The 27,055-nt window shown below is 34.0% G+C and overlaps 1 protein-coding gene and 1 non-coding gene across 2 annotated transcripts in view; both read right to left on the reverse strand.

Annotated features, from left to right (window-relative positions):
- The window catches only part of CNTN1 (contactin 1), a 232,519-nt gene that overhangs the window by 99,295 nt on the left and 106,169 nt on the right, over nt 1-27,055 (reverse strand). The window contains exons 11-15 of the mRNA XM_024122931.1: nt 26,751-26,868; nt 22,901-23,051; nt 17,187-17,314; nt 16,705-16,880; nt 2,647-2,767 (exon numbers count right to left, since the gene is read on the reverse strand). Coding sequence (XP_023978699.1) covers nt 2,647-2,767; nt 16,705-16,880; nt 17,187-17,314; nt 22,901-23,051; nt 26,751-26,868 — 694 coding nt within the window. The remainder of the gene's footprint in view (nt 1-2,646; nt 2,768-16,704; nt 16,881-17,186; nt 17,315-22,900; nt 23,052-26,750; nt 26,869-27,055) is intronic.
- On the reverse strand, nt 15,773-15,903 carry LOC112064755 (small nucleolar RNA SNORA18). Its single transcript, XR_002891653.1, has one exon. It is a non-coding gene; the product is annotated as a small nucleolar RNA SNORA18 (small nucleolar RNA).

Consider the following 27,055-nt stretch of genomic DNA (forward strand, 5'->3'; position numbering starts at 1 on the left):
TAAACACTTATGACTACTACAAAAAGACAATGGCTTATATTTGATTATTGGGTCAGTTTTCTATAAATTGTTTTTAGTTGACAACAATTGCTATTGTCTTCCTTGTTTCTCTGTTCTACCAAACTTTATACAGATAAGTGGGGGAGTGAGTTTTCTCTGGGTAAAAAGCTCCATGAAATCAGATGCAATGTTACAGAAGCACTCATATTTAACTAATTCACTGCCTCCATTCTAAACGCAATTCAGTTCAATTTCAGGAGATCCATGGACCCCTTGAAATCTGTCCATGGACTCCAGGTTATGATTTCCTAGACTAAATGAAAAAACATAATTAAGTGGATAAATGGACCAATAATATTACGTTAGGCATACTATGTCATTTTATTATAAGAGATAAAGAAAACTTTTTTATATTCTATGATTTAAATATACAAATCATATTTGAAGGTATACTTCATATACATTTTTGACACAAGCTATGCAGAAATGTATTTGACTATTTGAATTGCAAATTTCTCTTGATATAAAATGAATACCTTTTATATTATTAGAAATAACATTTGGAGAATGATTACAACTTTCAGACTTTTATCAGTGTTAAGCAATACTTTTTATCCACATGTATGGTTTTTTCAACATCCTGCTATAGTGCAGGGACATAAAATGCTATATCATATTTCTACTAAGTGCACTTCCCAGGTTGCATTGTTTTAAGTTATATTTCCTATGACTAAAGGGCTTTAGAAAAATAAAAAACAACTTTATATTTTCACATAATACCTGCTATACCTTTTTTATATTGGTTTTACTGTAAAAAATACAGAGTATGATGATTATTAATTACCTAAGTATGAGTGGATAAGATTATTAATATTCTTTGACTACATCTGTAAAACTTCGTCTTCCCTGTGAATACTGGGAGTTTACTGCAATGTAATTATATGGAGACACTGATGCACAGGCATTGTAACATAACCCTATTGTAACGCTAATGATAATCTTTTAATATGCAAATAATTTCAATTAAATACAAGCATAGACTATTGCTGGAAGTGGCTTAACAGCTAGTGGTCTGACTAGAAAGAACAGTGAATAGTCCCCCTCCATGATAACTCTCACAGACAGTAGATGTCCCAGATAACAAAATATTCCTAATGGAAATACTAAACCTAAATGAACTTCCTTTAATTTAGCATTTTGTAGCCTTGGAGTTTTATTAATTTTCAATAAGGGTTGTGTGTAATAAATGCCTAAGTTCATTTGGATGAAGAAATTTCAGCTAGACTTCCATTACTCTACTGAAGAATATATTCAACTGGAATAAGAGGGTTTTCAGTATTTTCCAGTGTGACTGAGGGACTCCATATTACCGTTGTTCTAGAGGAAAATGCAGGAGGTGTATGAGATTAAGTGAAATTATATTGATCTGGATCCAGAATGTTTATTAAGACAAACCATGAATATCATCTCATTTACTAATTGTTTATCTGATTGTGCAAAAGCTGACTAAAAAAAAAAAGTGCAATAAATAATGGTCAATAAATATTTCTAGTAGGTAAAATGTGAAAAAAATACAAATTTTAACATGTCACTGAGACAGAGGGAAAAAGAGAACAATGAAACTATGAGGTAGAATTCTGCAACTCACTAAATATTAATAAAAATTCATATGTGAATTTCACAACTTAGTAGAGAAGCTAACTCATATGTACAGATTGCTATAAAACACATTAGAGAAAGTAGTATTTATTATGAGAGTTTTGAAGAGTATTTGGGACATCAAAAAAATGACTCATGAGTTTGTTACTGCTTGAGCCAAGTCTTGAAGGATAGATAAGATTTGGGCAACAATCAATGAAAACAGCATGTGGAAGGAATGCTGTGAACCAAGGAACAGAGGTAGAAATCCTAGGGTATTTCTGTGGACTAGTTGGTCAGGAGGAATGGTGAGAGATTAAAGCTAAACAGGCTGAGGTCACCACACCTCATGGAACTTCTTGGGTGCTTAGCTAAAAGGAATGGTCTTCATTCTGTAGACAGGGAGTAAAGAGCCGATGAATGATTTTAAATAAAGTAAGGCATGTTCCGAGCTGGCCTCACAGCTATATAGCAGAGGCCAGTAGCAAAGGTGTTGTATTTTCAATAAGCATGTATCCAAGCACATTCTCAATCATTTATGAGAACAAAAGCACCAGTCTGAAAATCAGCAACAAATAGAAACATGTACAAATCATTTTTTATTCTAAGATGATACTGGTAAATGTATAACACTTGAGGTTATATTAAACAGCACCAGTATATTTTTTCCATAAAAAATAAAAAAGGAAGCAAAACTCTACTCAACACATGAAAAGTGTTAGCAGGAACTGAGAAGTTCTGGTAAGTACTAAGTTTAAAAGCACAAACATTTAGTAGGAGGTATTTGGTGTAAGTTGCTAAAAAATACGTAGTTAGTAAAACAAACAAAATCAGTTCTGTTTACAACTTGGCTGGCATAAATCAGTCTTAGGCATGGGTGAAGAACAGTTCTCAAGGATCGAGACTCTAAATATATAAGAATTCGTACCAGAGTTACCAGAAGATTATACATATTTATGTAAATCAAATAGCTTTGGTTTTGTGATTCCAAAATGTTGAAACTCTTACCTCGCACAACAAGGTCAGCTGAGGCTGAAGAATTGTCCACAATTGTCTGAGCGGTGCACGTGTACCTCCCAGCGTGTTTTAGCTGGGCATTTCGGATGAGCAGCTCCCCATTGGAATCCAGCTGTCGGCAAAAACAGCAGTCATTCAAATCAGGACATTTTTTTCACCAACTAAATGGTATTTAGGATATGAGAGGTACATTTTCCCCTAACAAAATGAACACCTGTTTTAGATGTGCTAACTGTCTGTGTGTTCTTAGGTTACTTAAACTCTGGGCTTTGGTATCTCAAGTGAAAAATAGAGTGAATTACCTAAGGTCCTTTTTAGCTTTAATGTCTTTAGTATTCTATTATTTATATAATCAGAGGGCATTTTGAGAGAAAACACAGGATGAAACTATTTCATTGATGTCTTTTAAAAAGAAATGTGAAGGTCCAAAAATCTTGATGCTGAATATCAATGAAGACACATAAATGCTGTATGGCTAGGGAGAATTATTAATTTGGTTATAGAAAACCAATCTAAACAACTAATTTCAAAACGTGCCACAGTTCATTTTACAAAGATACTAAAAGTGTGCAGAAACTGTCAAAATGGACAATTGTACTAACATGTTCTGTTTTGGCCAAATATAACCTCCTTGTGGGCAAGAATTTTTGTCTTGTTCACTGTTCTATTCCCAGTGCTTAGAATAGTGTTTAACATATGTTTTTTTAAGGAGGTTTGAGGGAATTTTGCTTGTGAATGATAAGGCACCATCCCAATGCAATTTGTAAAAATAGCTAATATTTATCGAATGCCTCCTCTATACAGATCCTGGGATTCTCTTCTGAAAACAGTCCTATGAGATAGGTCCTATTTTGTCCATTTTACTAAAGATAAAAGTGAGTCTTAGAGTAGCCAAGTAATTTAACTATGGTTACTCGGTTTGCTTGGTTGGAGGAGCATAACATAGTCCATGCTCATTATCTCCAAATTACTCTCTTAAGAAAAATTTGGAAACCTGGATTTTTAAATAGACATTTGGTTTTCCTGAGAAACAAAAATATTGATTTACTATTGCAATTATAGATATCCAGATAGATTAAAGGATGAAAAACTAATGATTAGGTTAATATTTCACGTAATAGATGAAGGTATTGTTTATGTTATATGACAGACCTGCAAATTTTAAAATTTTGATTATTTAATGACTATATATGGAATAAATGCTTTGCTTCACCATTGGTTCTGCTGGTGGCCCCTTCACATATTAAATTCCCTGACAGTCTTGGAAAGTATTTGGGTTGCAATCCTTTCTTGATTAATAAGATTAATTAAAAATAATAGCTAGTTATCATCTGAGCAGATTGATTCAGTTGGTTGTAATAGAATACTACTATCTCCATATAAAGAACTGGTCAGTGGCCACACACCTTGTTCCTTGGTTTCAGTAATTAAAATCTCTGTAAAAATGAAACTAGACGTCATACAATTTAATGTTAGTTGGGGTCTTCCTGTCCCTTGAGGTCTAAGATTGGGTAAAAATCCAGTTTCCAAGATTTCTTCAAATTCCTAAGGTAGGGGAATTCTTTCCTTCTGTTCTCTTGACCAAGGAGCTCCAGACCAGCCTTTTCTCTATTTTGCCATGAAATCTACTAGCACGAAGTATTCCCTAGTAAAGTAGGTGTACTAAAGAGTTAAAGGTCATGGAATTTGTTGTGTCCCACAAAGTAGGGCAATTATCATCCACTGTATATTTCTATTTTTAAAAGTCCTGTTGGTCATACTTTTACTAAGGATTTCCCAGTGACCTTCACCTCTCTCTGTTCCCCATCATCTTGTTGGCACTCACTCCCACTCCCATATCTTACCTCTCTCTGCTCTTCTCTTCTTTCCCTTGGAAACAAACAACTATTCTTCTTTCCTCATGTTAAGCTGCTTAATTATTGGATGGTTTCTTGGATTCTGACAATACTTCTTCTTCAAACCCTTATTTTCTGTTTTTAGCTTTTGCTGTTCCTTTACCTCTTACCCCTCAGTCCATTTTAATCTGGTTCCCAACTCTTCAACTCATTTTATTGACTTCTAATAGCATTTGACCTTCCTTCCCCAAACACCCAACTTTTCTAGTCATCTGTGACAGCACATTTTCCAGAAAGTTTGAGAAAATTCTTAACCCCTCATCTTCTTCAACTTCCTTATAATTCCATCATAAATTATTGAATTTATCCCTTCCTTTTCTTCAACACTTCCTCTGTCCTTGTCCAAGCTACCAACATCTCTCACTGAACTACTATGTCCTATTTGGTCATGACCCTCACCCCTGTCCCATCTATTCTTTTTCCACTTAGCGCTCAGGGTGACCTTTAAAAAAGGCAAATTATGATCAAATTATCCCTTTCTATAAAAACAAACTAAAACCTTTAAAAATGTTCCACTGCTTGGAATAAAAGCTGTAAGTGTTATGATAGTCAACTTGGCTCCATTCTCTAAATTCTGTCCAGTTCAACTAGTGCCACCATTTCACTTACACTCTGCTCTCCAGAAGAACATTCCCTTTTTAAGATCTTAAATGTATCTTGTTATCTCCTATCTCTGGTTCTCCAAGGTGTTTCCTTTCCTGGAATTTGATCTCTTCATACCCCACCCTCTTACCACCTTCATCTAAATAACATTTACCCTCCCCCACCAATATCAGTTCAAATCATTTCCTTAAGCAAGTCTTTCTGTTTTCTGTTGTTACATTTTGCCATAGCACATTTTACTTAATGTGATATTATATATCTCATTTACAATAAAATATTTTTGCAATTATATGATTAAAGTTGGTTTCCCTGAAGGACTGTACGTTTTATGAGAGGAGGAAACATGCCTGATTTCTTCAGCATTGTATCCCTGTGTTACATGTGTACAGCCGTAGGTGCTGTATCCCTAAGACCAGCACAGTCCCAGGGATATAATAACACTAAATATACATTGTTTGAATGAATTATTCAGCATACTTATTAAGACTTCTGGCATCTGCTCTTAAGATAATACATGTTTACTTCTTTTCAGGTACAAGCAGAGTTAGGATAGCAAGTTCATATAGCCCATAACAATGGCAGAATTTTGCAAGCACATAATGAGACATTTTGATGTCAGGATGAAGTACACACTCTTGCTACCTCTTTTCCCACTTCCTGTGCCCCAGAAACTTACATTTTACCATGTGTTCTCTTTCCTGCAGACCTTTGTACATATCACTTGCATTGCCTGGATTCTCCCATCTCCAACTTCTATCACTTGGCTAACTTCAAGTCGTGGTTTAGATGCCCCTTTCTTCTCTAGAATCCAAAGTCTTGGTTAGGCGGTTGCCCCTTGCATATTTTCATTTTAACTATCCCTTTCTATTCTAATTATTTAGTTGTTCATTTCTTCGACTAGACTGTAATTCTTTGAGGAAGGGACTAGGTCTTATTTATTATTACATACAAATTATGTATTGTGATATCTGACATACAGGAGGAATTCAACAAATAAATATTGCATAAATGAATTAAAATACCTATTATCTAAAATGTTTTTATTAAATTCTTTTAGTAATTTCATATGATTTTTCAGGTAAGATAATGATAATATTATAAGATAAAATAGCCGAATTGAGAACAACTATTGCTATCCATATACCTGAGATCAGCTATCAATTAGTAATATATTTCAAATTATTTGTAAACTAATTTCATGAGTAAATATAAACATTTTAGGAATAATGTGTTTATTTATAGAGAAAAGAATGCAGTTGACATATAAGAAAATGGACACCTCTAAGTTTTTCAACCACCCATATTTGTTGTAAAGAATTAGGCCTTTACAAATTCAAAATTTGCAATACAAATCACGAATTTACAGAGAGATCTGCCCTTTACCTCAGCTTCTGGAAGGTAACCTGTAGTATTCTTTCTTTGCCTGGGTGTCTTGGGTCATACGGAATAGTTCTAACCATGTGATTTAGTGTGGCAGTTAGCCACACCTGTATAGTTTTAGAGTAGGGGCTGACCATGCCAGAAAGACTAACATTGTGACTTAGGGTAGGGGCTTGGGGTCATGTGTTATCAGTCAACCTAGATATTGAGATTAACCATTTGGGCAATCAATCAATCAATCAATCAATGCCTACATGATTAAGCCCAGGTTAAATCTCTAGATATCAAAGCTCAGGAAAGCATCCCTGGTTGGCAATACTCTGTGCCTACTGCCACAGACCAAAGCTGATAGAGTAGTGCCTCCTGACTCCATGGGGAGAGAGCAATGGAAGCTCTATGTTTGGTACATCTCCTGGACTCTGCCCCATGCATTTCTTCCCTTGGTTGATTTTAATCTGCATGCTATTCGGGTAATAAATTGTAACCATAAGCATAATAGCTTTCAGGGAATTCTGTGAGTTCCCTCTAGCACAAGGAAACTGAGGCTGGTTTTGGCAACTCCTGGAAATCGCAGTTGGTTTCAGAACTGAAGATGGTCTTGAGGACTCTGCCTGACTTTGTAGTTGGCCAATTCCACATATCATACTAAATAGAATTCACCTAAGGGGTGGGGTGTAAAGAAATATTACTTTATTACCTATAGCTCTCTTTTTAAAAATATTTAAAGTAAGAAGAGAGTAAAGTTGTGTATATGAGGAAGGTAATAATAAAAGAGGTTTTCTTGAGCCATTGTAGATGCTAACTGACACATATTTCTGAGAAAATTTCTAGTGAGAAAAAATAAAATCATATAAAATAATTGTAGTGAAATAAAATAAACACTATATATTAATAAAACAGACTGCTTTAATGTGCTTTAACATCCTTAAAGTTCAATACATCATAGTACTGAACTTTGACATTAAATATTCATTAATGGAAAGATATTAAAAATATTTTTAAACTATTATGACACAAGATAATAGCTATATTTGAGAAAGAATAATGTTTGCATAAAATGAAAAGCACTGGCTTCCCTGGTGGTGCAGTGGTTGGGAGTCCGCCTGCCGATGCAGGGGACACGGGTTCGTGCTCTGGTCCGGGAGGATCCCACTTGCTGCGGAGCGGCTGGGCCCGTGAACCGCAAAAAAAAAAAAAAAAGAAAAAAAAAAAAAGAAAAGCACTTAGCTCTATTGCATGCTTTTATTATGTGAACTCCCTACTTGGGTTGCTTCATGTATCCAAATGAAAGATAATCCTGTTGCTAAACTTCCACTATTTCAATGAACCATGGGATTAGATTGGAATTTAAAAAATAAAATACTTCAGAAATTAAAATTTAAAAAAATTCAACCTTAAAAAAAATTCAACCTTAAAATAAAAAAATGAAAGCAGAAAAATAATATAAAAATAAACAATTTGTGACACCATAATTACCCTTTGTAAAATATTTGAATGCTGTACACCTAATAATCTTCTTTAATGAAATTGCTATAATTTTCCCCAAAATCTCAGTTTGAAACACAGTGCTGTTTTCATATTCACTTATTTAATCCTGAGAGGAATAATGTGGTCATGCTTTTCATACTTTTCACATGTAATGAAAAACACAAACTATTTTGTCTTAAAATATCATATTAAAGTTATACTTACTGAATCTTCAGAATAAATTCCTTAAAAACTTTTAATTAAACTATTCTAAAAGTTTAATGCTAAACTCATTTTAAAAGTTAGCCTTGTTTTAAACATTAGGACTTAGGTAGGTAATGATAGGCCGATTTGCATAAAGCAGTAATAGGCGACTTTAATTTATTCTCATTTATTCTCATTCGATCTATATTTGGTGAAGGTGTGGCACTGAAACACCTCAAAAGGAAAGTAAAGAAAAAATATGCTATATCATTTCCAATAGAGTTGTGTATGTATAAAAGCTTTGCTGAAGTTTTTATAAATGGCACTAGCACTTTCCATACCTCAGGAGAAGTTGAGGTTCTCAGTGGTCGACAGAACGCTTACAAAGCAGTAAAGATCATGGCTCTCAGCACATTCTAGCCACAAATTAGATACGAATGCTCTCTATATTTTCACTAGAAACCACAGCTTGGCTGAATTACAAAATGCTTCCCTTCATATGAGGAGAGTTGAATCACATACTGGAAATTGTGATAGCACAGCTCAGGGATGTTCCAAAGTGTATATGTGGTTTACCACTTTGAAATTTCCCAAGTTTAAATCAAAAGACTTCTAAGATATAAATGCCTATTCCTTCCTTTCCACTCCCCCATGAACTAACTTTGAAAAATCAGTCCTGCAGTATAAATGAGTCTGAATTACTAAGTTGTATTAACAAATTCAGTTAACCATAATGAACAAAGAAATATGCCATAAGGTATATACAAGGTCTAGATAAAGCTTAGAGGTCATAAATGGCTCTATAAAAACATCCCTTTTGTTCCATTGAAGTTCAGAATGAAGAGACAAATATGGAAGACTGGAGGAAAGCATAGCTTTAAAGAGAATACTCTAGAAACCAGTAAGCAAAAATTATTAAATATGTATGATACATGCTATATCCATGAAAAATAAACATTTTACTTTTGGCTTGCTAGGTTAAAGAAGGAATAACTGTAGCAAATTCATCAGATGTAACTGTAAACTTTAACACCACCACCATCACCAACACACGAGTAAAAAAAAAAAAAAAGAAAAAAAGTAAGTGTTTTATAGGTGCCAGGGACTATTATAAATAATTTACATGTGCAAATTCACTTATAACAATAACCCTGGGAAAGGGGTACTATTCTTAACTGTGTTTTAGAGATGAGGACACACTAATACTGTAACTACAACCACTACTACTGTTACCACTGTTGCCGTTAATAGGATACTACTACTGCTGCTACTAATATCAATATTAAGATTGCTACTACAACTTCTGCTATTGCTACTGCCATTGTTGTAGCTACTATGAACTCCTACTAATACCTGATCTAGCTTATTAAATGCCCTTAAGATGCCTTGCAATGTGCTAGCTACTTTACATATATGTTTCCTATTTAATTTTTATAAGACTCAGGGAGATATGTTTAATCTTTCTATTTTACAGGTAAGGAATTTTAGATTTTAAGTTAAGCTACTGGTAGAAGGCTCAATAGTTAACCTGTTTTCCCCAAGTTAAGCTGTTGCCAAACTAGTGCTTCATGGATCAAACAATTGAATTTAGATTCATAGTTTGGTAGGTAAAAGTGGATATTTTCTCATAACAGGAAAAATACAATATGTTATATTTTCTTTCTTTCTTTCTTAAATTTTTAACCTATTTAAATGCTCAAACATAAGAAAATAGAAAGAATAGTACAATGGCCACCCATATACTAACCAGTTAGATTCAACAGTTGTAAACTTCTTGCCATATTCACTTTATCTAATTATCTAGCTGTCTATCTATTGTTGAATCCTTGAAAAACAAATTACTGATACCATCGTAATTCATTTGTCAAAATATTAAATTGAATCTCCAAAAAGGTAAGACCATTCTCTTAAATATTCACAGAACCATTTTCACACACAACATAATTAACATTAATTTCCTAATATGATCTAATATTCAAGTTATTTTTCTTTTAAGTAATGCATCAGCATTAAGTTTGCCTGAATGTAAAAAAAATTTTTAAAAATATAACTTACAAAATCTTATGAAAATGAGTATTTTCATTACAAATATACACACTTAAATATATTAGGGAAATAGTTTAGGATAATTACTGAGAGGTCACCCCGTACTTACACGATCAATGGAGATGTTGAATATCCCTAAATTTGGCTATTTTGATGGCTGAAGAGTTCAATTTTGATCAATCGGACCATTTTAAATTAAAATTCACAAGGAAGGAAATTTTCTTTTCGATGTCTACTAAGCATTTTAAAAGATGGACAAAACCATCAAAGCCTTGGGTTTAGAACCCATATTTTTGAGTTGAAAGAAAACTTGAACACTGTTTAATTTATATGGTTTTAAAATTGGTTTCCATTAGCCTTAGGTTTCTGAAGACCTTCATGGATCACTTGGTAGAAAGAAGGGATCAGAATGGGATGTGTTTTGGGATAGGAAGATGTGAGAGGCCCTATAGTTAAGGCTTTGGTCTCCTACACATGCTCACAAACGTGGGTACAATTTCTTCAGTCAAACCAACTTTACCTTCATCTTTGATATTTATTGGGGTTCTAATTTAAATTTTCTTTGCAAAAAGAATTCTGCTGCTAAAAATCTTCTGTTGCTGTTTTTCAAAACTTCTGCTGTGGCCCAACTTCCTCATAAGACAGATGAGAAGCCTGAGGCACAGATTGACTGTTTTGCCCAAGATCATATAACTTGTCACGGGCAAAACAATAACAAAATTCCAGATCTTTAGATAATGTTCAGTTTTAAAAAATTGCTTTTTAAAAAATTAGTTTCTTGGGAATATGAGAGCTAATGACAAAATAGTATATTTCTAGTGTGATATAGTAAATAAAACATCAAAATTGACATAGTAAAATTATAAAATAAAATTCCTAAGACACCAAAAGTTTATTTCCCCTTCTTTTTATTTTATATACACACTGTATTTTGCAAGCATAAAGAGCCAGAATAATTATTCCAGTGATGATTAAGTATGCAAGGAGTTCTATGTAAAACAAATGGGACTTTAATTTTGAATGAATTTTTGGAAATTTCTCCAAACTAGTACATTTCTGAAGAAAAAAGACTTCCTGTTATATGTGCTTAATTCCTATTATTTAACATTATCTTTGACAAATGCTTCCTAAAGGCTAGACTCTGGGAGTTTCTGCTAGAGAATAACTTTAACTGGCATGATCTCTGCCCTGGAAGTGTGATGATCTAGAAGGAGCCAACCCAAGTATAGATACCTGTAGTGAGCATAGGTGCCTACCTCCCTCCATGTTTACTGGTGGAAAATAGCAAAATAAAATAGAATAGTTAGGCATAAGTCAAGTTTTATTAGGATAATGGAAGGGAGGTAGAGAAAGTTCAGACAGAATGAGGGATGATAGAATTCTCTCTTTTCCAGTTAATTACTCTTAGTAGAGAAACAATTTGGGCACAGGTAGCCTGTCTTTGTGGGTTTTGTGTGGACCACAGAACTATGTCAGGGGACATTTCACCTATTTCTTTCTTTCTCCCCAAATTTAAGAGTCTTGAATTCACAAAACATATGCAATCTATCCTCTACTACTGATACTATTTTGAAAAATGCCTTGTCTATCCTCTTATAATTTCTTTTTTTGTCTTCAGCACTCTCATTTGCTCAAAATAATATAACTTCTCTTTGTTTCCAACATACTATGCTTAAAACTTTTCAGTCCCTTTATTCTTGTCTTTTTCTTTTTAAAATCTCCCTTGAGAACAGCATTTCTCAATCTTGACCCTATGGATAATTTGGACTAGTTAATTCTCTGTTGTGGAGGACTGTCCTCGGCATTACGGGATATTTAGCAGCACCCGTGCTAGACAGGTGCCCATAATAAACCACTTGCCTGCAGTTGTGATAACCAAAAGTGTCTCCAAATATGACCAAATTTCCCTAGGGAGAAAAATTGTTCCTGGTTTAGAACAACCATTTTAGGGCTTACATCATCTCACTGTGCCCTCTTGGTTTTCTGTTGTTTCTTCAGCTCTAATTTGATTCTTGTCTTAGTCTGGATTATGGCTTAACACTCCTTTTCTGCTGTAACCTGTTGCCTCATAGCTCTGGACAATCTTTACCTTCTTGTTCAATAATGACAGAGAGCCAATGAAATTGAAAAATAAATAAAGACTTCTGTTTATTACTGCTTCTCTTTCTCTCTTTTTTTTTTTTTTTTTTTTTTTTGAGGTACGCGGGCCTCTCACTGTTGTGGCCTCTCCCGTTGCGGAGCACAGGCTCCGGACGCGCAGGCTCAGCGGCCATGGCTCACGGGCCCAGCCACTCCGCGGCATGTGGGATCTTCCCGGACCGGGGCACGAACCCGCGTCCCCTGCATCGGCAGGCGGACTCTCAACAACTGCGCCACCAAGGAAGCCCTCTTTCTCTCTTTTTGCATGCACAGAAGCAAAACATCTGTTCAAATTCATAACATCTTCTAGTATGAGATACATGTTTCAGATTTAAACACATTTTTGTGACATGTTCAGTAGAATTAATATTTTCTTTCAGGCTTAGGGTAAGAAATCTGTCTACTTTGGTTTTGAATGCTGTCTATACAGTCAGAACAAATGCATATCCACACACCTGCAAATACACACACACAACCTATCTCTCTAAAGGGGATCACTAAGAACTGCCTAGAATTTTATAGTTTGACAATTTGAAACTCTGTAGACTTGACTTACAATGTAATGCAAAGGTTGCTAATCGTGTAGGGAGAATAAAGTAGTTTGGATAACTTTGTACATAAAAAGTTCATTAAACAATGTTATAGAATAAGTTAGGAGTTGAACTGCTGTTCAACTGCTGTCTTATAGTGTTTCAAATAATGGGAGGGAGGTTATTTAAATAGATATAGACATGAGTACCAGTCAATGGATTAGAAACAAGTGGTGATGACCACAGGGTCTACAATCAAACCACCTTGGTTTCAAATCCAGCAAGTTGTATGACTAGACAAGTTACTTAACATTTCAAATCTTGTTTCCCCACCTCAGAAACTGAGAAAAAAATCACGGTAATATGTGCTCCATAGAGGACTGCTATGAAGATCACCTGAGAAATACATGAAAAACATTTAATCCAATGCTGGCTAAACAGCAAGCACTCAGTAAAATGTTGACTATTATTACCTCTCCATTGCCCTCAGCAAGGAAATACCTAGAATCTTTTGTCTCAAACTAGGTATCCAGTAGAGCAAGCAGTGCAAAAGATAAATCATGAAAAATGAGATCTATAACCAGAAAAAAACTATCTGGCAAAAGCTTCTGGAATTTTCGATGTAGAATGATTGCTCTGTTATAAAAAGTATTAGTAATAACCACTTACAATCTGCCAGATCTTGTGCCAAGCACTTTGTAGGCATTCTCTCATTGAATTCCCACAAAAATATTATGAAGTAACCAGTATTGCAAACCCAATGAAGTAACCTGAATGAAATAAGTGAATTACTGATAAAATTTTACAGAGGGGGAAATCTGAAACTTAGAGAGGTTTAATCACTGACTCTAGATTAAGCCTAATGGAGCCTAGAGCTCTGGTTGTGGCAAAGCCTCTGAACAATTCATATGATATTTATGAATTCAAAGCAGGTGTGTAAAATCTTCTAACTGAACTACAATTTTAACATTTATTTGTAATCAGAAAAAAAGCTATTATAGCAGCAATACCAGAAGAAGAAAGTTTAAGAAACTCAATGTAGTTAATTAAAATAATGGCTCTGACAGGGAGAACTGTCAAATAGTTGAAGGAAAATGACTCAAAGTGGGTGTCAAAAGTTAGGTAGCTCCTGAAAAAAATTTCTGCAGATCAGGTACCACCATGAGAGAGGCATAAAATGATATATTACATATTTTTTGGTAGATAGTCTTACATCCTTTATAGAACAAAAGAGGTTATAAATTAAATGGGTAAGTAGAATGACTCCACTTTTGTATTTACTCTAAACGAGTAAGTAGCTATTGAACCGGAAAATCAAAATAGAAATCATTTTATATTTGGACTTGAAAAATATAGGTATTTGCCATATAAATTTGACAGAATAAAAGAATGCCAGATAAACTACTTATAAGCTTACTGTATCAAAGCTCCAAAGTTATGAAATTTGTAATTCCTATATATAAGTATATATACATATATATACTTAACATCAACACATAAATTCAAGTTCAAATGAAACATTTACTGACCCTAATTACATAACGATGTAACACTCAGTGAACATTTATTGAATAGTGAAAGAATAAATAACATGACAGGTAAATTAGATATTTAACTTCTTAATATTTTTCTATAATCGGTATTGTTTACTTACAACTTTAAAATTAATAGCTACATTTTAAAACTAATTAATTCAAAAGAGTTTTACATAAAACAGGAACATAAATGTAATAGAAATGTTATTTATGTATTTAAATTTTATAGGTCACTATAAATTCTTAAAAGAAATGCACATGTTCAAAAATATATAGTTACTTTTTTCCTGATAATTATATTAATATAATTGGACAAAGTATAAAGAAAAAAATTTAAATCACACATCTGAGATATAATTAACTTGATATAGATATATTAGATATATATTAGATATATTATAATTTTATATATATAATAGATATATTTTAATTTGTTTAATTTCATAAAGCTTCAAGTTCCAAGTAGGTCAGGCTGTGAAATTTGAAACCTTATGCACGGTTGCCACATGGTGGTCAAGATCAAGAATAGCAAGCTAAACTCAGCATGCTTGATTATTGAATATAACATATTATTGAAGCCAAACTTGAAAATAAAAACTTAGGTTCTTAAAATTAAAAGTTTAAATTTTTATGTCTATATTCTTCATGAATTAGAGTTTCTGATATTTATTTTTAGCAATTAAAATTATTAAAACATGATGGTGATAATGACGTCAGTTTTGTTAACTGTGATAGCTACCAAGTCATTTATATTTAAATTTTAAACGCATAGGGTAGCTCTGATTTATTTTGGATCAGAGCCTGTGCTTGTCTTTTTTTCCTACAAAAAGTGTAAAGGTTTTTTTTTTATTATGTGTAACACAGGCAAAATTATTTAAGTCAATAAATTTTTAAGGAATTTCACATGTTCTGATTCCTTCCACTGCCAATCACCTTGGTTTCTCCAATGTTTGATCCATAATTTTCAAGATAACCCTTTCAAAAAGAATTTTGTCTCCATCCACAGTTGTCATGTCGTCGGTCCACAGTTCTTTTAGTTGGGCTTCTTTGATCTCCAGTGGAATATGGACACACTTCAAAATTCCCCACCTGTAATCTTTGGGATCCAATTTCCTCAAGCAATTTACTTTAGGACCATGTTTAGGGTCAAAGGAGATGGATCTGCCTGGTACTGAATTTTAGACACCCTCTAAACATGCATTAAGTTCAAACCATATTCACTCTTAAGCTATCACACCTTAGAACAGTACAGATCGTTGGGATATGCCAACACCCAAGATAAAAAGTTTGACTGTTAGGTTTTTCATAGTTTATTAACTCCTCTCTTGAAGTTCTTTCCCACAGATCTGACACATAGGTCTCTCAGTAAAGGAAACCACACAGTTGCTCTATGAAGCATTTCCAATAATGTAGGTCTGCAGAAAATGTCCCATCGGGATAGACCTCAACAGTGCCTGTGTTTGTCTTATTCACTGTTGTAGACACCCTAATGCCTATCACTGTTCCTGCTGTGGTATGGGTTTAGTACTATATTTTTAAACAAACAAGTGATATTCAATAATTGAAATGTTTCCAGAATTAAATAAAATATAGAAACATGATTTAAAAAACCAAAATATTATATACTGACATATTTGCTAGTGCAATTTGAATAACAGACAAATGCAGGCAGCAGTGTTCCTTCCTTGGAATTTGCTTTCCCAAATACCTGCCATCCCTTTTATGTTTTCATTCACTGAGCTTTAGGTTGGAAGAGCCCCTCCTTCTGAGTGCTCTATTAGTGACCCCAGAAGCAATTACTAGCCATTAGGACTGTCTTCCAAAAGGTGGATCAGACACATACGGTGTTTTACTCAAATTTGTGTGGTAGGTACATTTAGCAGTGAAGTGTGACTTTGAAGTTTGCTTTAAAAGAGAAGGAGGATGCAAGGGAAAGCTTCATAGATCTTTCTTAGGTTCAAAAGGCAGAATTAAATTTAATAATTTAAAATACATTTCTTATCTGGGTTTTTCAATTATTTACAGAGTTAAATCGACTTGTCCATCTACAAAGTGCTAAAAATGTGTCTTTGATACTTTTACTCACTGAGGTAAATTGTAGTATATTAATACTACAATTAATATAAGGAGACCCATGAAAAATTTTTGCCTGTTTTCCAGTCTCATGTACCTGATTATGGTAATAGCAGTTGCAATGCAGACACATGGGGGGCGTTGGGATGTTAATAAGATGAAAAATAAAACACATACCATAAAATTCCGCTGGTAATGAATGTTCTCTTTGTTAAAGTCGATCACATAGCCATTGAAGGACCAAACAAATGTGAGATCCAGTGCAGGATCGAAGGAAGCGGCACACTGCATGGTTGCATTTTCTCCAACGGTGATATCGGCATTAATTGGAGCCAATATAATTCGTGTGGGATCTATACATTTTTAAATAAAGGAGTAAACCACAATTCAAAAAATACGAGACACCATATTATCTGGTACATTAAAAAATAAAAATCAATATAGTTGAAATCACTGTGCAAAAGAATAAGATGTTTACAAATTCAAATTCCAAGAATAGTTTCATCAAAGGAGAGATTTGCACAGAAGCCTTTTGAAATGGAAACATCAAAACGTGGATTGTCTTATAAGCTTAGTGCCGAATCACGTCTTATAGTACATTAGAAATTAAGCACTGTCAAACTTAAAAAAAAGGTAAAGTTAATCAAATGGTTTCTTACCTGTGATAACAAGAGTCCCAGTGCTATTAGCCTTCCCTTTATTATTTTCTACAAAACATGTATAGACACCTCCATCATTCCTTGTAATGTTATTGATTTCCAAGCTGCCATCTTCCCAAATGAGTATTCTATTGAAATGAAAGAAATACATATTTCACAAAATTAATTTAATGAAATACGTTACTATTCTATGTCTTAGATTAAAAACACTAACATCTTAGTATCATTAAAGTTTTACATAAATTGCTTGACAGAGACTTTTTTCAAGATGAAACATTCTAGCCTTTGTTTAGAATATTCTTTCTCAGCATCAAGTTTTTTTGGAAAACCACCTTCATCTTTTTCTTGGACTTATCACAGTATTCTCGAACTGTCTTCCTGCTGCCAACCTTGCCTCTACACAGTTTCTTTTCCCACATGTCAGCCAGACATGAAGACATACATCGCATAAGTAATACAATGTCACTCTTTGGCTCAGTGATGTCACTCTACAGCTCAGAAGCCTCCAGTGAGTTTTCCATCTCATGCATAGTAAAAGCCACAGCCCTTGGTTTGCCCTTTTAGGCCCTGGTCATTTTCACAATCTGTTTCTCACAACCTTCAGGGTTTTCCACAGTGGCACCTTCAGTAAAGCTTTGTCTGATGAATTCTAGTTAGTATGGCATGCACACACCCATCCACGGCACTGCTGCTGTCCTGGCATTCCCCATGCTCTCCGCCTTCCCAGATATTTCTTCCTAACACATATTTCATCAGACATACTTCAGCTTTACTTATTAATCTATCCTTGCATTAGATGGTAACATCCTGGAGTCAGGAGTTTGTATCTGCTTTGTTTGTGGCCCCATCTCAAGGTAACATATTCATTAACATATACAGTCATTAGGAAAAAACAAAAAACAAAAAACTATGTTCCAGGAACTCCTTAAGGAGTGAGACACGAAACAATGAGTAGGCACTCGATCAACCTGTTTTTGAATATATGAACTACATGGAGTTTAACTGAAGCAGTGGATCTCTACGTGCCACCATAAAATGACTCTTAAACCACTGTGAGACAGACTTAGACCAGTCATAGGCCTGAAAGAAATGAGCCCAGATCTTCCAGGAACGTGACCCCAGGACTTCAGACTTGGTAGTTAGAACAGACTGTCATTTCCACAGCCACAAAGGAATACAAACATGTTTTAATTTTAGGAAATTTCAAAGAATGATACTGTAAAACCTACCACAGTAAAAGCTTCTGTAACAGATGACTTAGGAAATTCTTCTATGAACAGAAACTAAATCTCATATACTAATAGAACTTAAATGTATTGCCTCTGCCTGTCTGCCTCTTCCTTGGAGTCAGGAGACCCCAAACTCATTATTTGTAACCTTATTATACCTAACTCTTACATAGAATTTATATTACATTGATATTACATATATTATGATATATTACATATAATTTATATATTTATTATATAACTTTACTATATAATGCCTTGCACTTACATTCAATATTGGATTGCCTGTCATTGGATTTTACTTTATTTTTAAATTTTTGGTTTTCTTTTCCATTATGGTTTATTACAAGATATTGACTATCCCGTGCTTTACCGTAGGGCCTTGTTGTGTATCCATCCTATATATAATACTTTGCATCTGTTGATCCCAAACTCCCAATCCATCCCCCCCACATCTCCCTCCCCCTTGGCAACCACAAGTCTGTTCTCTATGTCTGTGAATGTGTTTCTGTTCTGTAAATAAGTTCATTTGTGTCATATTTTCGATTTCACATACAAGTGACATTGTATAGTATCTTTCTCTTTTTCACTTACTTCATTTAGTATGATAATGTCTAGGCCCATCCATATTACTGCACATGGCATTATTTCGTTCTTCTGTATGGCTGAGTAATAGCCCATTGTATATATATATACTACATCTTTATCCATTTATCTGTCGATGGACATTTAGGTTGCTTCCATGTCTTGGCTATTGTAAATAATGCTGTATGAACATTGGGGTGCATGTATCTTTTCAAATTATAGTTTTGTCTGGATATATGCTCAGGATTGGGATTGCTGCATCATACGGAAACTCTATTTTTAGTTTTTTGAGGAACTTCCACACTGTTTTCCAGAATGGCTGCACCAATTTACCTTCCCACCAACAGTGTTAGGAGGGTTGCCTTTTCTCCACACCCTCTCCAGCATTTACTATTTGTAGAGTTTTTGATGATGGCCATTCTGATCAGTGTAAGTGGTACCTCATTGTAGTTTTGATTTGCATTTCTCTAAGAATTAGCAATGCTGAGCATCTTTTCATGTGCCTATTGGCCATCTGTATGTCTTCTTTGGAGAAATGTCTATTTAGATCTGATTTTTACTTTCCTTAAATCTATAATTTCCAAAACCTTAATTTGTCTCTGAAGCTTTGTACAAACACATGCCAACAATTCTCCATATACTCCATTTTAAGAGCAGAGTTTGATAAAGGAAAATTACTACATACATACCTTATTAATAAAAATCTCCATATAAGAAAACACCAAAAATTTCACCAATAATATATTCCATAATTTCCTTGCTCGTCTTTAACTCTCCAGTTCCCACTTAAGCTCATTTCAGAATACTTTTTACTTATTGAAGAAATAATGTAGTATCATAATATAAACATAAACACAAAAGTAATTATTTGATATTGTGGGAGCTATGCCAATGTCCCTCTATGGTCTCCAACTGTGAGGAGTGTAACTGATCCACAGCTGCAGCTGCTGCACTCAGAAATCCATCACTGTGTTTGAGCCAAGACAACACTTTCCACAGGTTGCTCTCAGCCAACGACTGAGTCCAGGAGGAATTTTAAGGCTGCATATTCCAGGTAAACATCAGGCTCCTCTTATAGGCATGTTTAGCTGGAACGCTTTCCAGTGGTCTTACCACACTCTCTTAGATCTGCACTGCAGTCCATTTCTACCCAGCCTTTCTTCCTTCCTTCCCTTTCCCCTTCATTTGGAAGCAGACTTGAATCTCAGATGGCTGTCCCAGCCTTCACCAAGAGTCTTCTCTGTTTTCCTTCCTAGGCATTGCCATTAATAAATCTCTTGCATGGTTAATCCCGCATTGTCATCTGCTTCTCATAGAACTCATATTAACACAGTACTAACATTAATGTGTCTCATTTTTTCTCACTAAGCTCTAGTGTAAGTCCTTAGCCAATTTTCCACCCCCGCCCATTTAATTATTTTGTAAGTAAAGCAATGAAAATTATCATCAAGTTGCAATGGAAACAATAGCAACAATTCATTTTTCTAAAACCCACATTATATTCTTAGTTTTCTCACATATATTAGCTCTCAATTGATCATTGTCATCTTTAAAGGGTATACTTCCTTGTGTTGTTCAGCTCACCTACACTTTCAGGTACTTTGTCCATGACATTAAAATTAATTTCAGTAAGAGTATTTAGGGAACTTGATGTTTTTGAATAATGATCCATATTCTAAAGTCAATGTAGTTAAATTATCAGAATCTTATCCTTATTTTCAGATTAGATCATATAGATAAACAGTCAAACAAGCCAGGAACCATCTGGTCTTTAATAAAGTAGTCACTTATTGTTGCCAAAATTATTCCAGTATAACCTCCATCTTATTTGTTAAGTTTAAAGCACACCAACTCTGGGGTGGAAAAGAATCTTGGAGAGACTCTCATATAAATGGCTCAGACAAAGACCATTTTACAGTTGATAGCAGTCCATTGGATATAAATGAACAACTACAAAGAAATTCTGTTGGAGAATGCATATCATTTTAACCTTAAATAAAATCATACAATTGAGAACTTAATTACAACTTATCAAGATTTATGTTTCTTCTCTCCTGATTGCAAGTACTGCATATGCTATTTTACAAACCATTTACCAGGCACAGAGATAACTTAGTAATGTGGAACGGTTTTTAGGTAATTATATTAATCAGAATGAGATTATAGTTATGTTCAAAGACAGTTATTCAGTTACTCCTTGAATATTATTTTCAACAGAAATATTTCTCTAAAAGTAATTATTAGTTTAACTTTTCTTAATACATACTATTTTATAACATTCAAACTTATTTTTACATGAAATACCAAATCTATAATAAAGAGATACTTAAATAATGTGAGATACTAATGGGTTAACATAGTGAGCAAAAATTAGATTTATAGACACTTTCATCAAAAGGTCATACAATTTGATTCAAATACTTAAAAAATATTAAGACAGGACTAAAATAATAAGGTTTTAGGCGCTAGACTTTTCTTTTTTTGAACACATGTTGGTATTTAGGAAAAACAAATCCATGAAGCATAGTTCTGAGAAATTTGTGGTTACAGAGGCCCATGGCATGAGTTCTCATCAGAATCAGAGCAAGATTCTTTTCATTAAGGAGAGAGATCTAATAGTGCAGCCAACAGGGAATGCTATGCTCGAGGCTGTTGCAGTAGTGAATACCTAAAATTGGAACTACCTTCTGATCATGGTCTGCATCACTCATTATCTGACTGCTAAAGTTTCAACCCCGTATTGCACAGATTGACTTTTCCTTTAACACTGATTCTTCTAGTATCATTTTGTTAAAGTGTTAATAAACCTTAGCCAGACATATTACCTGTAGAATTTAATGTATTCAGGGAAGCAGCTGCTGTCCTTGCACACCACTCCCCAACCACAACTTTGTCTCATGCACAACCATACTTGTGACTATCCTAATAAGAGAACTGTGTTGCCATGTGTTCATTCCATATCAGCATGGCACAAGTTCAAGTTCTGGCTTGGAGATTACTGATATATTTTCAGAAGGTCACTTTAAGCTTTCCAGGCTTTAGATACATCAAAACAGAGATAACACCCACCTTACATTCTTTATTGGATTACTGTAAAGATTTATCTTTTATACTTTTGCTAGAATATTTTTTTAAAGGCAAAAACTACTTTTTTCCTCCCTTATTTAAGCCTTTAGACAGATTTCTATTACTCTTAGATGAAGCCACAGAAAATGTTGTTACTGATGACCTGGCTTACTATGTGTCATCCCTTAAAACTGTTCTCCATTTTACTCTAAAGACAGCCATGCTGGTTTTAGTTCTTACTTTCTTTATACATCCTCTGCTCTCTGCCTAGGGCCTTTGCACATGCTGTGCTCCCTGCTTGAAATATTTGCTGCTCCCCAACCTTCACATCCCAATTCTCCTATTTCCCAACAATTCCTTCTCCCCATAGATAGTTAGGAAGATTAGAAGTTCCTGTTCACTTCAGAAGAGGGAAGAGGTGATTTGTACTTTAAAATCACCTTTTATTTCCCTACTGAAATATTTAATAAGCTAATTGCATAAAATTAAATCAAATATGAATGGCTATAGAAGCCCTTGTTAGGGGAAAAATTATAAAGACCTTATTTTATTTCCTATTGTTAATTAGTTTTGTGGCCTTGGGCAATTTGTCACAAACCTCTGAGCCTCAATTTTAAAAATTCCTTATAAACTCTAGAAGTCTAAAAATTGAATTCTGTTTATAATAGATACTGACAGTGATGGGTATTTCTGTTTACCTTAGAACTGTGATATCTTCTGGGGAGAAAAGTTAGCACAAAAAATATTTACATTATGAATATGAAAACAAGTTCTCTACAAAGTAAACTTTCCCAAGTACTGAGTTGCAATTGGATTTCTAGTTTCTGGACTGACCTGCTGCTATTGACAAGCCACTCTGTACCTTTACTCCATAAAAATTTTGGTTTGGGTGCAGCTTTAGGTTTGCATTCAATTATAACTCTTCCTCCTTTAGCAGCCAGGATCTTTTTCTTCATAGGATTCATTTCAAAAGTTGGAGCCAAAGCTAAAAGAAAGTAAACTATTATTTGTCTCTTTTGCTAAAAAAGAAACAAAAGTTTCTTCTATACTATAGCATCTTTTATTCCCTTTTGATTAATAATCAACAGAAAAGATTAATCTCACCAAATGTTATCAGCAATGACCAACAGACATTCCATGCCTAATAATAATTATTATTTTCTTTTATTTAAAACTTTATTGAGGTATACTTTACTTATCAAAAATTTACCCATTTTAAATGTACAATTCTTGGTGATAACTGAATTAATTATTACACATTTAAGTTGTAATCAAATGCTGTATACATATTTACCTTGAAGGTAATACCTAATTCAAGTGTCTTGACTCAGTTGTACAAGGGAAGTTAAGTGAAAGGATAGACGAAATTGAGCAATTATTAATATTGACATATATTCATAATCAGTAATCGTAGTCACACTTTGAATTAACTGTCCCCAGCTTATGGATGAAAGAACTGATATCTATTAAGATTATATAATTTGCCAAAGGTGCCACAGGCAGTAAGATATCAGATGGAATTTACATTTGCATCTAGATCTGTCTGATTTGCAAGCATGCTCTTTTCAGTAAACAATATGACTCCTCTTTCATTATACAAACATTTATTGAGCACCAACTGCATGCAGACACTATGAGATGCCTTAATAAACAGAGAGACCCCTGGCTTCAGGACCAACCTACAAACAGTTATGGGAATGATGTTTTCAATTAATTGAAAAGTACATGATGCACCTGTAGCTCATCCTTACCTCAAAGTACAGATCAATAATTATGAAAACAAGCTATAGAGTCTCAAAAAATGTTACTCTCTTGATAATATGCTCTAATTTTCTTTAGTGTCCCCACTTCTAGCTCATTTCTCAATCTCTTTGTCATTTTGAAGACTCCAGGGGGATTCCATCTTTTTATTTCCACACATCCCAATCATTTATAAAACTGTCCTTTCTGGGGGCTTTTCTAGGCCTAAGTATATCTTTATCCAGGTCTTGACCCTTCATCATCTAGTCCCATGATTTTCAAATTTTATTTGTGCATCATAATCATCCGAGGATCTTGGTAAAATGCTATTTAATAGATCTGGGGTAGACAGGAGATTCAGCACTTCTAACAAGCTCTGAGAAACACACTTTTTATAAAAATGATTTAGGTTATCCTATTGTTCTTTTAGTCTGAGTTTTTATAATTGGAAATAAATAAGTAAACAACCAACCTGTGTTGTACACTTAACACAGCATGTGGTATTTTGTATAGGCTCAATAAATATTGTGGGTGACATATTGCTTATAAAATATGAGAGAAATTTTAATCGGATTATATTTAGAAAGTCTAAATTTATCTAGAAAATAAGAATTTTTTCTGAATCTGTTCAGTCTTAATAAAATAATCATTGATTTGGTGCAGTCATTTAAATGACCCATGCTTGCCTAATATTTGAATTTCTAGTGACAGAATCTAGATCATGTTCATGTACACATATATATATACATATATATGTGTATATATATATATATTTTTTTCTTTTATTCTTTATTGAGCCTATTACAGACCAGTATCTGGTGCAGAGTAAGCACTCAATAATCATTTGGTGGATGAATAAATGAATTAACTAAATAACTCAGGAAAGAAGAGAGAGAAACACTGTTCCTAAAGGTAATAAACAAAAATAGATTGAAACAAATATAAAGCTGGTCAGGAATTAATCTCAGTCTCAAAATGATCAATTTGCTTAATTACTACCTTAATAGATTAATGATTGCAAGATTTAGGTTTGAAGACAGAAAGATCTTTCAGTCTGAGCTGTTAAATTTTCATTTTCTCTTGTAATATATAACAATTAACAAGAAATTTTAACAGAAAACAAAAGCATTTACATTTGGAAGGAATTGAAATTCACCTCATATCTTCTGTAAGAGTCAAAATGATTTTATTGCACTTCATACCAAAGCGATAGGGTATGAAGCCTAAGCCTAAATGTTTCCTTGATACCCAAAGAAAGTAGATTAAATATATTAGCAAGGAATTTTGACTTTAGGGGGAATAAATGGAATATGATACTCAGCATAATAAGAAGAGGCAGGAAAAGTTAAAATCAAGAGGGCCTCAACTCATTTTAAAGATAGCTTTCTTTAATACTTTCTTATAACTGTCTCACTGTCTTTCATGTTCTTTTAGTGTCACTCAATTTGTAGTGATACTAATGTTTTAAAAAATTTTCCTTTGGTGTCTCAAGAATAAAAGAGGCTGCGCTGAGTCATTGTTTTATCTTTTCAGTAATCATTTCTAGCAGAGAAATCCTGCCGACGTGATTCATTACTTACAATATGACTAAACTTGGTGACAGCCACTTCAAATAGTATGAAAAGGACATGATAGTATGAAAAGGACATGATACTTTTAATTGAAGTAGTTGTAATGGAAATAAGAAGAAAGTAAAAAATCTCAGAGATTTATGGGATAAAAATGAGAAATTTAATAGATGTAATGGGGGGAAAGTATGTAGTAGATTGTGTCATTCTTTAGAACAGTAAATATTTCAGGAGGAGATGATGTGAATGAGTGAGAAATAATGAATTCGGTTTCAGACATGCTGAGTTTGGGATATCTGTGAAGTTACCTAGATGACCATTTCTACCAAGAAGCTTTTATAGTGAGCTTGAAGCTGAGGATAAAATTCTGGGCCAGAGGTATAAATTAAGGGGTCATTGATAGTTAATGGGCAAAGAAGAAGATATCATCCAGGTTTTTAAAAAAAATTAAAAATAATAATAATTGAGGAATAATATTATAAAATACATGAAAGAATGAGTAAGAAAATGGAATGCAAGCAGAGGAATGGAACTCTAGAAGAGAGCAAGATTTCCAACTGAGCAGGGAAGGGGTAAAAAGGAAAATGAAGGTGATCAAGACAAAATAATCTGGGAGGTATCAGAGCATGGCATCACCAAGGACAAAAGAGAGGAGAATTCAAGAGGAAAGCATGACCAGAAAGAGAGACAGCTTGAGTATATGCACACACACACACACGAATGGATGTCTGTTGAGGGCAGAGATAAAGGGATTATTTTGGTACAAGATACATTGTCCTCTGGATAAAGAGTATCAAAAGGAAAAGTGTAGTAAAGATTCAGATAGTTCTGAAGAAGGATGGGAAGTTGAAATATTTTATTTCAGTGGTTTTCAATTTTCATGGAGAAGTAAGAAAGTAATATGAAAGTAGGAGTGAGGGTGGGGTAAGGGGCTTGAGGAATGTCTTGAAGGTTTTCAATAGCAATTTTAACCCAGGGACCCAGGGACTGATAAAGCTACCAAGTGCTAAACACTCATCTGAGGCTGGCTCACAGGCATTGAGGAAGCATCAATCTTCACTATGTGATGTCCTGGCAGTGTTTAGCTGCCCAAACATAGGAGAGAACAAGACATAAAAATTGGCACGTGTAAAGTTTGCTTTACCATTAAAAAAATCTTAAAAACCTTTATACTCCATGTTGCCTCCAATTTATTTACTGTTCTTTAATGAAAGGAAAATAATAATATCATTCTAGTCCAAACCACATTTTAGAAATGTTTAACTTCTAATTCAAGAAAGTAATGTGAAATTAAATATAATCTGTATATCATGCAGGATCATTTTAATGTGTTGCTTTCTCGCTGATTGTTAACAGAAACCAGAAATAATACTGACCCAAGATCTTCAACTCCGCGTTTGCATAAATGGCTCCATGTGTATTTTCAGCTATGCACTGATACATGCCAGCATTTTCAAAGGTCACGTCATACAGTCTCAATTCCCCTCTATGATACTGGAAAGAACACAAAGTGAAACACATTTTCTTGATAGACTTTAATAGAAATGGTTTCATTTGGGTTTGGGCTTGGTTGTCTTTCCATTTAGGTACATTATTTTTGCCCCCACTGTTAACTAAGTCCAGTGGAGTGGGGTTTTCATGGTATGGGGAAGTAAAACCCACTTACCATGCCCAGTGGCTC

This window comes from Physeter macrocephalus, chromosome 6, assembly GCF_002837175.3.
Source record: "Physeter macrocephalus isolate SW-GA chromosome 6, ASM283717v5, whole genome shotgun sequence".
NCBI classification, from domain to species: domain Eukaryota; kingdom Metazoa; phylum Chordata; class Mammalia; order Artiodactyla; family Physeteridae; genus Physeter; species Physeter macrocephalus.